A 13,779-nucleotide genomic window follows, 5' to 3' on the forward strand; every position below is an offset into this window, starting at 1 on the left:
AATTTAAACATATTTTGAGCCATAGTCTCCATTATGTGCTTGTGTTATCCGAGTTTTATTAGATTAGGTTATGAGTGTGAGAGTGGAATGATAAACCTGCATCAGTTTCGGTTATTTTAAACTTTGCTTTGACTGTAGATGTTGCTCAGAGTATACATGTGACTTATTGTAAGCAATTTTTTAATCAACTGGCATGTTCAGTTAATTAAACTCTCTTTCCATTTTGAAGAGAGTTTATAAAAAATGTAAAGTCATATGCCACAAAAAAACAAAACAGGAATTTATGAGATAAAGCTAAAACATTCCTCAGCATTTTGATCAATTTAAAAAGTATTTCATTTATTTTTTTTTTTTTACAAATGTGACTTTAAAATTTAAATACATGTTTTAGGTATATTTAGGGGAGCCACAAAATGTAAATTCCTGAATCCGCCCCACGTAGGATGTCATAAATTGCCAATTAGAAATTCAACAGCAACTAGAAATATATATTAAATAAGACAAATAAGAGTTAAACTTATTTGTAAGGTCTTTTTTACACATTTACCAAAAGTCTTTCCTGTATGTTGCTAATTAATTAGCTTCCTGAAATTGATATTCAACTGTGAGTAACTCAAAGTAAAAAAAATGAAAAAAAAAGTTTATTAGTGGAGTTGTCCACCAAACAAGACAATTTGACAAATTAAATCAGATCCTTTTTTCCCCCTAATTGCACAGTTTAAAGTTCATTCATAGAAATTGTTCATTTTAAAAAAGGTAATTAGAAAAAAAAAATCTATGTAAATTATCAAAATGTTTTAGGATTCCCAAAATTAAAATGACAAAAAAAAAAGAGGCAAAAAAGGAAAAACTGAGTTTTCAATTCAAGTTAAAAATCATATAAAACCAATCTCTTATCCTGAATCATCTGTCTGATCACAACTGCTAAAAATATGTTTTTAATATAAACTGTATATACATCAGCTTTGATCTCTCGGTACATTCTTCCATCCATTCAGCAGACCTTTTATTTAATTAGCCACATGCTTTACACTCGTCACATACTCAAGTTAACCAGTTATTGGTCGCTTAGAAAGACGTCCTTAATCCACTTACGGATTCAAACCAAACAATAGTTCATATAAAAGGTCTGGATTCAGATTAAAAAAATCTGACTTAATAAAAAGAGGGAATTTGTAAGAAGGTGGGAGAAAAACCATCATTTAAAAAGTTTAGAGAGAAAAAAAAACACGTCCATTTGTCTGTTTGTATCACAGTGTTGTGGCCAGCTCACATGAATTTATTCTGATAGTTTCCCAGAGCTTAATATGCCCATTTGCACACTTGGTCCCATTGTACATCAGGGACAATCATTTTCAGATGCCAGTGTTGTCTTGGCCTACTTCTTAATTGCTTTTTTTGTGTAAAAATCTTTTTTTTTTTTTTTATCTCCACCAATGTACCTTAGAGTTTAACCTAAATCCCAGGACTAAAGGTTGTCTCCAGGCTGGTATTGTGGCTCTGTAGCTGTGAAGTAGTCTTCCAGGAAGGACTGGATGTATTCGAACGTCGGCCTTTCGTCCGGCTCCTTCTTCCAGCACTGCCTCATCATCTCATGCAGCGACTCTGGGCAGCCCTGGGGGCAGGGCATGCGGTAACCGCGATCCACCTGCTCCAGTACCTCTCTGTTCACCATGCCTGGAGAAGCACAGAGACAAAATGTGACTATACTGAAGAAAATGCATTCTAGTAAATAAGGCTTGCTCTCCTAGTTTTGTTCTTTGATTTGGGGAAATTGGGGTTTGATTAAGAGACTTGAATGGGATCAAAGTTGGTTAGTCCAATCACTACTGTACCTCCCAAACACAGAGTAGGTCATTTGACCAGTTTGATGGTTCTGTGCAGCTGTCTGCCCCAAAACTCAATTTTAACCATTCATCAGTTTATACACACTTGAGGGATGTTTCAGACCCACTTTAAGAACCAAACATTTTAAGTAATTTGTCCAGTTGTTCATGTCCTAGAACAACCAGACATAAATTAAATTAAATTTGGCAAGACTGAAAAATCGCTGGTCGTACACTGCTCATGCTAATCAAGAATAAACAAGATTTCCATATTGAGACATGAAAGGCCAGTAAATACATGCCCAAAAAGGTATGATCGCATTGAAAGAAAGTCTTTCCCCTTCAAAGGTTATGTACTACTTTGAGTTGGTCTGTCAAATAAAATCTCAAGAAAATACTTTGAAGTTTTGTTTGCATGTAAAAACATGAAAAACTTTGTTGGTATGCTTTTATAAAACACTGTACACATAAAAGAAGACTGACTGACTGGCCACCGGTAAAGATGGTAAAGATCTCAGACGGAGAAAAAAAAAACAAAATGTGGAGCAGAAGCAGGAAAAAAGATTAGTTGTGGGGATGGAAATATTTGGCCAACACATGTTTTTCAAATCCGCATCACCGCTATCCTCAAATAGTCAGAGCAAACATGGAACATTTTATAATGTCAAGAAGACTTATTTGATTAGATGATAAACACAGCATGTTGTATTTCTGTCAACTGCCTAGAGAAACTGCAATCACAGAAACCAGAATTTTAAGAAGGAGAGTCTCAGAAAACCTGAGTGACCTGACAGGAAGCTGGGCTGTTATTTCCCGAGAGACCTGCAGTAGACGTTTAAAGCTGCAGCTCTGACACACCAAAGACATTGTTAGGAGTGTTGGCATAGATGCCCCAGAGTGGCTAACATGCTGCCGTTTGTCACCACCAGCATTGGTGTCAAGCAGAATGCCAATCAGCGCTGCTTTATCCTTGAGCCGTGGATTCCGCTCTGAGATGGGAAGACAGCGATGCTGAACCCTGTGACACGGCACAGAGACCGCTCCGCTGGGAGCTCGACTGCAGTTAAAAGGGGTTATGACGGAATCAGTGGCATGGCCGCGGCCTCGTCCCCCTCCCCTCCGCTCCGCTGTGGGAGAGTGGGGATCAGATTATCTCGCATTGGGGGGGAGAGCGGCAGGGCTCAGAGCAGCTGCTGATTCTGGGATACGATAGCCCGGTGGTATGCCGGATGCTACGGTGTTAGCATGATTTATGGCTTTCATCTTAAAACCTGAACTCCTAATTAAATGTTTGGTCATCCATGTTCAGATGTTTTTATTACGTCAAAGGTAATTTAAAGAGGAAACAATGCCATGCTCCCATTCAACATCTGCATCAGAACATTGGATTAGAAAATTAACCCCCGCCCTACACACACAAAAAAGAAAAAATAAGTGTACATCACACGGCTTAAAAAGGAAACAGGGGCAGAATTTAATTAAACTGAATGATTTTTTTTAGTGAAAGCAAAGCCACCAGATGGTCTGGCAGGCTGACATGGTGGTTCGGATGGGCTGCGTTCAGAACGCTGATAAAGGCGCATTCAGACAGCTGGGGTCAGCGTGCTCCGACTGGGAGAAAGAGATCACATTGGTGGAGGGGTTTTCCCCCTGACTGACAAGTCACAGGACACCGGCTCTGACTCACACCAGTTAAACCCATTTCTATTCTGATCCACACAGGGGAGATAATAAACGATTTAAATGACTGAGTTAAAATATCAAGGCAGGCAGGCAGGAGGGAGGGAAGAGGAATCCTGAAGCAGCACATCCTTATAAGACATCTTTGGTGAGTACGAGCATCCGTGTTCTGCTCACCTGGATATGGAACTCTGCCCTTTGTTACCAACTCTGTCAGTAGTATTCCAAACGACCACACGTCTGATTTGATTGTGAAGCGACCGTACAAAGCAGCTTCTGGGGCCGTCCACTTGATGGGGAATTTAGCACCTGGGAATAAAATAAAAATAAATAAAAATTTGGTTAAAATTTTAAGCACAAGGTTAAAAAAAAAAGAGTTAAACGTACAAGAATAATAATATAATAAAAAAGGGAAAAATTAAGACAGGTATCATTTCACTCCCACCATTTTTCATGGCGGTCCCACTTTTGGTCCCACTTTTGAATTTACTGCACATTTTTATTTAGTCCAGATTGATTCCACATTTCAATCCGTATCACACCCTTAATAATTGGATAAAAGTTCTCTAGCAACTTAAAGAGAAACAACAATAGTCGTTTAGTAACCATGAGAAACTTCCTGGATGCGTTTGGTTTGAATGTTTAGCTGCTGCTGGTTCTGCTAATGGAACCAGAACCAAATCAGACAGAAGCAGAAAGAAATCTACCCCAAACACAGCTCTGCCAGGGATTGGGTCCGATTTCACTTTTTAAATCCCATCATGGATTCTGCTGAGAAGGGAGGCATCCAGAATGTGCATGTTAGTAGCTTCCCACTCTAACCCCAACCCTTATGTGTAATAATCTAAAGCAGTCTTTCAAAGATAGTCTTAAAAATACAACAGCGGCCATGTTGAGTGCACCAGTGGCATGGCGGTCCAAACACGCACCTTGACGAGCCGTGTACTCGTTGTCCTCTATGAGCCGGGCCAAGCCGAAGTCTGCGATCTTACAGACCAGGTTGTCCGCCACTAAGATGTTGGCGGCTCTGAGGTCCCTGTGGATGTAGTTCATCCTCTCAATGAAGGCCATGCCGTCTGCGATCTAGAATGTGCAGAACAAAGTGATGGGAGGATGTGTCGATAAGCGGAGGAAAAGCATTCTCACTCCATAATACTGCCACCACCACATTTCACTGGTTTTATACAGTTGATTTACTTCTATAGCATAAAAAAAAAACCTCCCCTTCATGATGTCTGCAGCTGAGCAGGCAATGATTTATTTACTATACCTGTGAAGCCATGTCCACCAGCTGAGGAAGCTTCAGATGTTTTCCATCTCCTTCTTTCAGAAAGTCCAGCAAACTACCTGTCAGAAAAAAACAAAACAAACAAACAAACAAAAAAAAAAAACACTACAGTTAAGCAGAATCAACACACCTGTGTGTACAAAGGTAATGCAGCAGGAGTCTGCACCACCCACAAAAGATGCGGCAAACAGACTCACTGAGGAGACATGAATGTTTTGGCGCGGATAATGTGGGACTTTTTTCCCCCACTAATCTCAATCCTCATATGGATCTTTGCAACTAAAAAGAAATCTACTTTTCTTTTACTTTGTAACCAAACTCAAAACATTAAATCCAACTTAATGATCATAAGTTACGCTGATGGAAGGTTATACAGCACAAAACAATTATTATACGTGGGAAAATGTTGAAAATGATTTGCTACGCCTTGTTAAGAGGTTATTTTAGCAGAGAAAACCACACCTTTTATAAATACATTTTTGCTTGATCTTCAAATCTCAAAGGTGTGAGAATGTTCTGCAGCAGTCATTTAGAAAAGCAAAACACATTTAAAGAAGAAGTTAATCACCAACTTCTGTTAACACTGAGGCAGAGAAATCACAACACAGTACAGGTTATTCAACTTCCAAAAACTGCGGTATATGACCTACAGTTTGAGAGTTTCATTGTTGGTAATGCAGATGTGGTCATGAATGTGGGAAATATTTTTAATTTTTATTTTTATGTGTGTGTAGATACTGGTGAAAACTATTTTTATAGCTTACAGATATTTTCCTTTTGAAACCAACAATAAATTTTGCACACTATGCATGGCAAGTGTTCCTGCTTAATCAGAGCAAAAAACGTCTGCTGGAGGGAGGAGATGTCACCTTTAAGCAAGGACAATCTGTCAGGACTGATTGAGATTTATCGTGTAATGAATGGTTGGCAAGATAAATGTGCAAGACGGAGGGGGGGGAAAAAGAAAAAAAAAAACACACGTAGAAGCAATCACCAGCTGGTCAATCCGCAATCTGGAATACATCATATTCAGCCTATTTCCAGAATAAAATGATGCTGTTAAGAATAAACTGTCGCTTTGCATTAAAACAACCCCCGTTATATCTGAGTTAGCCATATGGTCAATGAGGGAGCGCATGCCGTTAGCAGTGCTCCAACTGATGAGGACACCATTTAGAAATGCTGTGCTGGCAAAATCCCTGCGGATATGAAGTCAAAGTGGCAAGAGCAAACTCTGAGTAAAGAAATACCAGACAAACACCATTTATGCTAACGTCCAGATGTTTGTTTGAAAGGAGGGAAGTCTTGCTCTTTTTCACGATGCAGCAACAACCTTCCAGTTCGCAAAGTACAAACTAGCCTATTTTTTCCCCACTATGATAAAGTCTAAGCTTTACGTGAGATTTCTAACTTTTGTTTAAAGTCTTTTTAGTGCATTTAAACTTCTGAATTTGGACAAAGCTAAAAGATGACAAAAATGTCACTTTATAAAAAAATCATGGCTCAGTAGAAAAATCTGTAAGGTGTATCAAAATCCGCTATAAAATTTTCCAACTTATGCCTTTGAACTCTGCTTACCTTTACCCATGAACTCAGTGACGATGTAAATAGGCTCCTCAGACACCACGGCGTAAAGCGGCACCAGCTTATCGTGTCTGAGTTTCTTCATGATCTGAGCTTCCTCCAGAAACGCCTCTGGAGACATGGTCCCTGGTTTGAGTGTCTTGATTGCTACTTTAGTGGTTCCATTCCATGTGCCTGAGTAAAAAAAAACAAGGCATAATCAATAACATTGTCCTACGAGGCACATAAAGTGACTTAATATGATCCTTTCATATTGCTCATTTCTGGGAGTTCTCCCATGTGTACAAAAAACCCCATCAGCCACTTCCTGGTTGGGGCCGACTTACACGCGCCCTGCTTACGTACAATGAGCCGAGGCTGGCCTTTACAGATGACTCATCCTGACCAAACTCTACCAAGCTGAAGGACAAAGTAGGGCAAAATACACTCAGCATGCCATCTGAAATCAGAGTGACAGTACAAATGCTCCAGAAGCGTAGAGTGAGGAGGATTGACAGCAAAAAAGTTGCAGCAGAGCGGGAAAAATCCTGAGCAAACAGAGCAGGAAGAGGCAGAATGAAATTCCTGGGATTACCCAGCGGAGGCTCTCATGTCGATGCTTGCTGCAGGCCAGCCTCGGTTAAAGACGAGAGTCGTGTTCGCTCAGAGGGGCCTGTCTGAAATGCAGGCTGGAGAAATGAAGCGTATGACGTGACCTGTGGTTACAGAACTCTGTGTGCCACAAAAAGAGCCAACAGCCATAAAAAAAAATCAGTTTGTGGGCTGGTGAAGCAGCATGATGATCAGCTTCATTACCGACACACACCAATTAAACAGAGTTTACACACGTCAACTGTGTTTCACATTAAAACTGCATCATCTATGAATAATGTAAAGAGGATGCTTTGTCTCTGTGTGTAAGCCCTAATGGCTCTGTTACTGTATGCCAACAAAGCTATTTGCCTTCTTTACTTATTCATGAGCCAAGTGTCGAGTATCAATACCACCAAGTAGATTCATCCTCAAGTGTTGCTGACGTGGGAAGTACAACATGAATAGTTAAGGGTTGTGGAAACAAATTAATCTCTTTGTAAGCAAATTAATCCCTTTCTGATTCGTTCCTACAGAACGAATCAGAAAGAAACTTAGCTTTTAATGACTGAAACATGGTCTTAGCAGATAAATATGTGAACCATCACTCTGAACACCCCTCCGCCAGCATCATGCTGTAGGGGCGGCAGCATCATGTGCTGCTTTGCAAATGCCAGCCACTAGCATGGAAGGTCACACTGTGCCCATGTCAAGTTGCATTTCATTATCAAAACTGTAGATGCGCTCCAAGCAAAAACAAGCAAATATACTGCGAATAATTTGGAATTGTGTTACACAGAAACATCCATTCTGCAGATGGACAAGTGTCCACTTGGACAGCAAAGCTGCTGCGTTTTAATCGTCGTGTGTACATCTGACAAAAGCGATGGTATTTATGGAACTGTACAGCAAAATGAGTAAAATGGAGAGACTGAAAAAGCTTGGGTGAAAAAGCACTCTGTAAAAGTTAGCTGAGGATATTTACAAGAATTACTTTATCTACGGTAAAAATACTCCACTGAGCTAAGAAAAGCAGCTACTGACATATTCCTCTCAAACACGTCTCCAGAAGCCGGGAGAAAGCCTCTAGCTGAGTCACTTGCTCTAAAGTAAGTACCAGATGTATTTACAGTAAGCTCAGGCGCATCACAGTCTACCCAATTAATCTCTGACATTCAGCCTTATGCCTGAGTGCGTTGTAATCTGCGCCTTACCCATCCAGACTTCCCCGAAGCAGCCCTGTCCCAGTTTGACGTCCAATCTGAGGGACTCTCGGGGGATTTCCCAGGCATCTTTAGCAAGTCCCTGAGTTTGCGGCTTCACCGTCGGGCACACAGTGGTCAGCTTGTAGCACAGACCGTCCACATGTTCTGGGGAAGAAAAAAAAATAAAATAAAACAAACAGGCTGGCGTTACAAAACAAGTCATGATGGACCAATAATAAAGTTGGATAAAACAAAACTTAAGCACATACATTTTTTTTTTTATTTAATTGTGAGAAAAGTGGAAAAGCAACAAGTTCTATTCATTATCCGACAGATGAATTAAATCCTCAATATAATCGCTCTCTTAAAATTGGTGATATGAAGGAGTACTGACCTTTGAAAGCACAGTTAGTATTTATTACTTTGAAACATTGTTTTAATGATCAGAGATCAATATGTATAATTTTTGAATTTTCAATAAACTCTTTGTAGTACATGAGTTAACATTCTGCCATGTTGTGAAGCTTTCTTATCACAAACCAAAGGGGATTTTTTTTTTTTTTTTAAGAAGCAGCTGACTGCTTATCAATTCTGTGCGGATCAAAAGATGCATTTTAAACATTTATCTTAGCATCACATGATTTGCTTTTGGGGCAATTATGCTAATAAGGTCTTCTGCTGCTTACAAATTTGTAACATTTAAGATTTAAAGTTATTTTATTCAACCAGAAGTTTTTGGGTCTTGTACAAAAGGAGACTGACATCTCTTAAAAGCCAATAAAAACAATGCTGAAGGACTTTTACTTTTGAAAAAAACAAAAAAAACCCAAAAAAAAACAAGTGGTTCTTATGTGGAAAATGAAAAAAAATCCTCAGTCACAGAAAAACAACCAAACTCTTCTTATAACTTCTGACCAATAAATATTTATGGCTTATCGTTGGTGATGAGGTCTCTTAAGCTCTTGCCACAGATTCTTCATCAGGTTAAAGTTGAGACTCTGTCAGGCATATGAATACTTTTGTATAATTCTGTTTTATTAAATCCAACACCGTGTCATGAGGAATGCGACTTTACCAACCCAAATCATTTTGCCATTCCGTTTTTAAGACGCATTCCAGTGGTAACTCTTTTAATCCTGTTTGGTTTAGCATTTTTCCAAACCCATCAACTCTTTTAACATGCTAACAAAATTATGTCAAGCTTCACCAGCTCTCGACTTATCTTCAAGCAAGTTTGCATTTCTAAATGTATTTCTTATTCTTTCCTGATAAAACGTTCAGGGTTTCATACAATTTCCACATGTGAATAATGTTTTCCTCTGCAGATGGAGGGAGTCTGAACTATTTAAATATGACCTCAATCTATGGCAGGTCAAGTGCAAAATAGCATTCCCTCTCCAGGACCACTGCTCATGTTTTTCTTTCCTTGCCAGAACTTAAAATATGGTCCAGAAATGCTCAATACTTCATCTTCAAAAACACCACCCCGTTTCACTAATTATATTCATATCCCGATTACACAACCAACAAACACAAGACATGACAGGCTGGAAGAACAAGCAATTCAACCCCAGGGTTCTGTTCACAACGTAAACACATATTTGTGTAATGGCTACCTGAGAAAAAGGCCTTACAAGGCAGCATACCTGTGTAGTGTTTCACCAGCATCTGTAGTGACACAAACTGCGCTCGTGTAGTAATGTAATAACCCCCATTATCCAGCTTGCGGATCTTGTAGTGTTTGACGTTGTCTCCCTTTGTTTCGTCCCAGTCGCGTAAAGACAGAGAGTAGGCTCCTTTAAAATCCAAAGACATGAAGTTAAGTGCAAATCTCAGCAAAAATACTGGAGCAATGCAGGCCACCAGATGTAAACTGAGGAGGAAGTTTGCAGTTCTAAATTTAACCCCATACACTTAAAATCAGAAAAGAAATAAATTTTTAGTTTTACGAGAGGCACCTTGGCATTTAACCCTTTCACATGCAGACTTTCAGAAGAGTCAAAGCAATCCCTTACATTTAAACCAACTAGAGATATAAAGGTCTTTCTGTACCTAGTTTCTTTCTGAATGCATTTTCTTACCTTTTGTTGTCTCGCTCTCTCGTATTAAGAAAGTTCCCCTCTCATTTCCTGGTAGCAATAAGAGGCGCTCAGTGGCTTTTCGGCTCAATTTCCCAAAGTACCACCTGAGGAAGGGGGTGGGGGGAGTCAGAAACTTGAACAAACTGTAGACGAGTACGAGACGTTCTCATCAACAGAAGAACACATTCGTGATGCAATGTCTGAAAGCTGGACACCTGTCTAGTTCACGCAGTATTAAAAATGGATGTAGATGTTTTTTTTTAGCTTCTCATATGCGGGTAGCAAGTAAACATTGCGAATGCTCCAGGCACTACTGCTTATCACCCGATCTAATAAATATTTAGAGATTTCAAAAATTGTTTATTTCTATAAATAAGAAATAAGCTCGCAGCTCTAGACAATCTTCCTACTTTGAAAAACAGAGCACAGTCTATTTCCAGACACATCAATGAGCTCAGTCAGTTGTTTCGTTAGGCGGTATCGCATCCTGTCGATAACAGGTGCTCACTTGAGATTTTTTTTACACGTCTGGTTAAAGAAAATTGGCTGCTTTTCCCCCCAGTGCTTAAAACAGCCGGCATTAATAAAACTGTCAGAGCTAAAGAGGAATAAAAGTGTTGTTGTCACACCAGTGGAACTGAACAATAAGAATGCCACTGGTGAAAACATTAGCAATATGTTGTTTTTCCTCATTCCAACGCAGCCCAACATACACTTTTTCCATCTTAATCAGAAGGAAATCAGTAAAGAAGTTGGTAAACATGAGACTAACAAGCCGAATCTAAAGTTTCATGAAAATGCTCGAAAAAGTAGCAATTTGGCTCCTCACTCTTCAGACTGTATGGAGTCGGCTGGGGCCACATAATTGCTGGGGATGTAGCCGTTTTCTCCTGTGTTGATGGAGCGGGCCTCCCACCAGTCACCTTCCCTGAGGAGGCAAGAAAATAACCAATAATGAGCATATTAAACAAGCAAAAGCATTAGAGAGAAATACACCCACTCTCGTATTAAGAGTGCACAGCACACATGAAGATAAAAAGAAGCGAGGCCATTTCACACGTCACTCATATTGTATTGGGGGCGGAGTTTAGCCTCGAGTTAGAGCCTTGCTTTTCTCATCCAAGCCTGCCGACACCTCTGCAGATAGAAGCATCCGACAAAGACTTGAAATGGAAATAAAGCAACAGTCAAGCAATAATCTTTGTATTTATGGATATGGGTTGACGGTTTTGCTTCTGCTGGTCTTATTAATGTTAAAATTATGTTTTGTACCGTTTAGAAAAGTGTCATGTGGTGAGAATATTAAATTCTTGTTTGAACCAAAAACTACAGACAACTTTACAACAAGGCATCAACAGTAGGATGGGGCTGGTTAGAGACCCAGCCTATTTTTGATATACAAAGATTTTATAAAGTGAATTAGATAAACACAGAACTATCGAGTTATATAATTTTTCTGTTTTAAATTCATCAGATTTTTTTTAATGCTCTTAAACATCTTTGTACATGTACAGATACATGATTAAATTATCTTAAAACTCACATTTCCTCAGTATCCGCAGAATACCGAGGAATATAGTTGTGCTAAACTCATTTAACATTAATGAGTTTATTGTTCAAGAGCCCATTTTCCCTCTCTATAAACAGTGACCGATACTTCCGTCTCCCCAGGGGTTCTGGAAAGCCGTCATGTCACACAGAGACGAGAAACAAAGATGACTAAAACTGGCTTTATTTTACTGTTTGTCTGTGTGCCTCAATGTGAAGGGCACACATACATTTTAGAACCACAGCGTCTTGGATCAACTCCACAAAATTTCCTAGCTGCAATATTTCACAAATTTAATAGTGAATTTCCATCTGCAGCTGCTACATTGTGGAAATCCTGATCATTGTTCATGGGAAAACCTGGTATTTTTACTCAAGGTTCCCCCCACACTATGGGAATCTGGCCATTTACAGCCACAAGTCACTGTAGATATGTATAATGAAAACCTTTCTAAGCTTTGCTTTTATTAAATTTAACAAATCAAATCATGCTAAATGCAATATTAAGTAAAATTTAAACATTGAACAGGACAAAACTGTTAGGAATAAATTCATTTCATTAACTGATGAGACATTTACACTGGCTCTAAATATTAACATACAGATGGTTATATTTAAAAAAACAACAACAAAAAAACACTTTATCGGAAAATAAACACTCCAGCAAATGCTTTCAAACTTTACAAATAAACGATTACTTAGAAGAAATTCTGCAAAGAAATAAAGACATGAGATCCTAAATTTATCTGATCCAAATTCAGTGAGATCAACAAGCAGATCTGAGGGTTTAAAATTAAGACGGGAGGAGCAGGGACGCAGAGGCAGTGCGTCTGGTGGCATTTTGAAAGAACTTGGTTTAATCTGTACTCTTCCCACCTCTGCTCCGAAAGCAGATGGCATTTTCATCGCTATAAAAGCCATGTGAGCCAGACAGCGGTGGGAAGGGAAGAGCCATGTGATGAACTGAGGAGAGCAAACTTGGAGCGCTGCCCATTTTCTCAGCTGTGCACACGTGGGAAAAGATTGCAGAGCAGCAGCTGATGGGGAGACGACAAAAATGAGTTTTCTCCGAGTAATTTATCACCTCTTTTGCACGCATAATCCACATTGTTGAGGTATTTTGTAATGCCAATTTTATATTTGATCACATTCCAATACTCCAGAGTATCTGAAATTCATGTTATTACGAAAAATATGTCAGGTTTATGTTACTCAGCTGAACAGCAAAACTCAAATTTTATCCACCAACTCAGAGGAAAGGTCTGCGCCTGTGCAGGTGAAAAGCAATGGGAACCTAACAGATGCTCCATTAATGAAAGCCATTAACCCAGACAGTTCTCAGGCCTGATATCAGACCTCAGTTCAATAAGGGATTAAACAAAAAGCTGAAAAGAGCATATAGGAAGCCACGAACAAACACAACCACGCAGCAGCTTTAGTTATCCCCTGTAAAAATACAAGTACTCACGTGTTGTTGATAATCTGAAAGCGATCCCCTTTTCTGAACGACAGATCATCTGACGTCCTTGCTTCATAATCGTACAGGGCGACAAAAAAGGTCACTCCACCTAAAAACAAAAACTGAGGCTTAAGTATCTAGAAATAACATATGGTAAATACAGTTATTTTTCCACCTTAACCCTCCACTTTATATAAAAAAACATTAATTTTTTAATTAGTTGGTTAAGTATCAATTTCAACTGATCAAATAATAAATCCTATTTATTAGATAAAATATGTCTGTCTTGAAGTATCCCACTTCCTGTGGGTCAGAGCGTGCTCTAAAAATACAACTGGACTGCTCAGCTGTGATTTATCTTGTTTATTGTTTTTAGGAACTCTTTGGGGACGCAGATTATTCCCACAGCATATCTCCAACTCGTCTCATGAGTGAATCATGGAGTCTTATTCATTTATGATAAAAACTTTTAATATATGTTGTCGGGAACAGAAATACAATTTACAGCAATAACTGAGGACCAAAATACCCTCTAGAA

At 39.1% G+C, this 13,779-nt stretch overlaps 1 protein-coding gene and 1 long non-coding RNA gene across 2 annotated transcripts in view; both read right to left on the minus strand.

Moving 5' to 3' along the window:
- Positions 1–703: 703 nt before the first annotated feature.
- yes1 (YES proto-oncogene 1, Src family tyrosine kinase) overlaps positions 704–13,779 on the minus strand; it is a 30,083-nt gene continuing 17,007 nt past the window's right edge. The window contains exons 3-12 of the mRNA XM_015043975.1: positions 13,251–13,350; positions 11,064–11,162; positions 10,235–10,338; positions 9,800–9,949; positions 8,163–8,318; positions 6,373–6,552; positions 4,777–4,853; positions 4,436–4,589; positions 3,684–3,815; positions 704–1,677 (exon numbers count right to left, since the gene is read on the minus strand). Coding sequence (XP_014899461.1) covers positions 1,469–1,677; positions 3,684–3,815; positions 4,436–4,589; positions 4,777–4,853; positions 6,373–6,552; positions 8,163–8,318; positions 9,800–9,949; positions 10,235–10,338; positions 11,064–11,162; positions 13,251–13,350 — 1,361 coding nt within the window. The 3' untranslated portion in view covers positions 704–1,468. The remainder of the gene's footprint in view (positions 1,678–3,683; positions 3,816–4,435; positions 4,590–4,776; positions 4,854–6,372; positions 6,553–8,162; positions 8,319–9,799; positions 9,950–10,234; positions 10,339–11,063; positions 11,163–13,250; positions 13,351–13,779) is intronic.
- On the minus strand, positions 7,079–8,156 carry LOC106954463 (uncharacterized). The gene is made up of 2 exons (XR_001426371.1): positions 7,993–8,156; positions 7,079–7,961 (listed from the first exon to the last, which is right to left on the minus strand). It is a non-coding gene; the product is annotated as an uncharacterized LOC106954463 (long non-coding RNA).

This window comes from Poecilia latipinna, unplaced genomic scaffold, assembly GCF_001443285.1.
Source record: "Poecilia latipinna isolate Pla-1442-1.1 unplaced genomic scaffold, P_latipinna-1.0 Scaffold658, whole genome shotgun sequence".
NCBI lineage: Eukaryota > Metazoa > Chordata > Actinopteri > Cyprinodontiformes > Poeciliidae > Poecilia > Poecilia latipinna.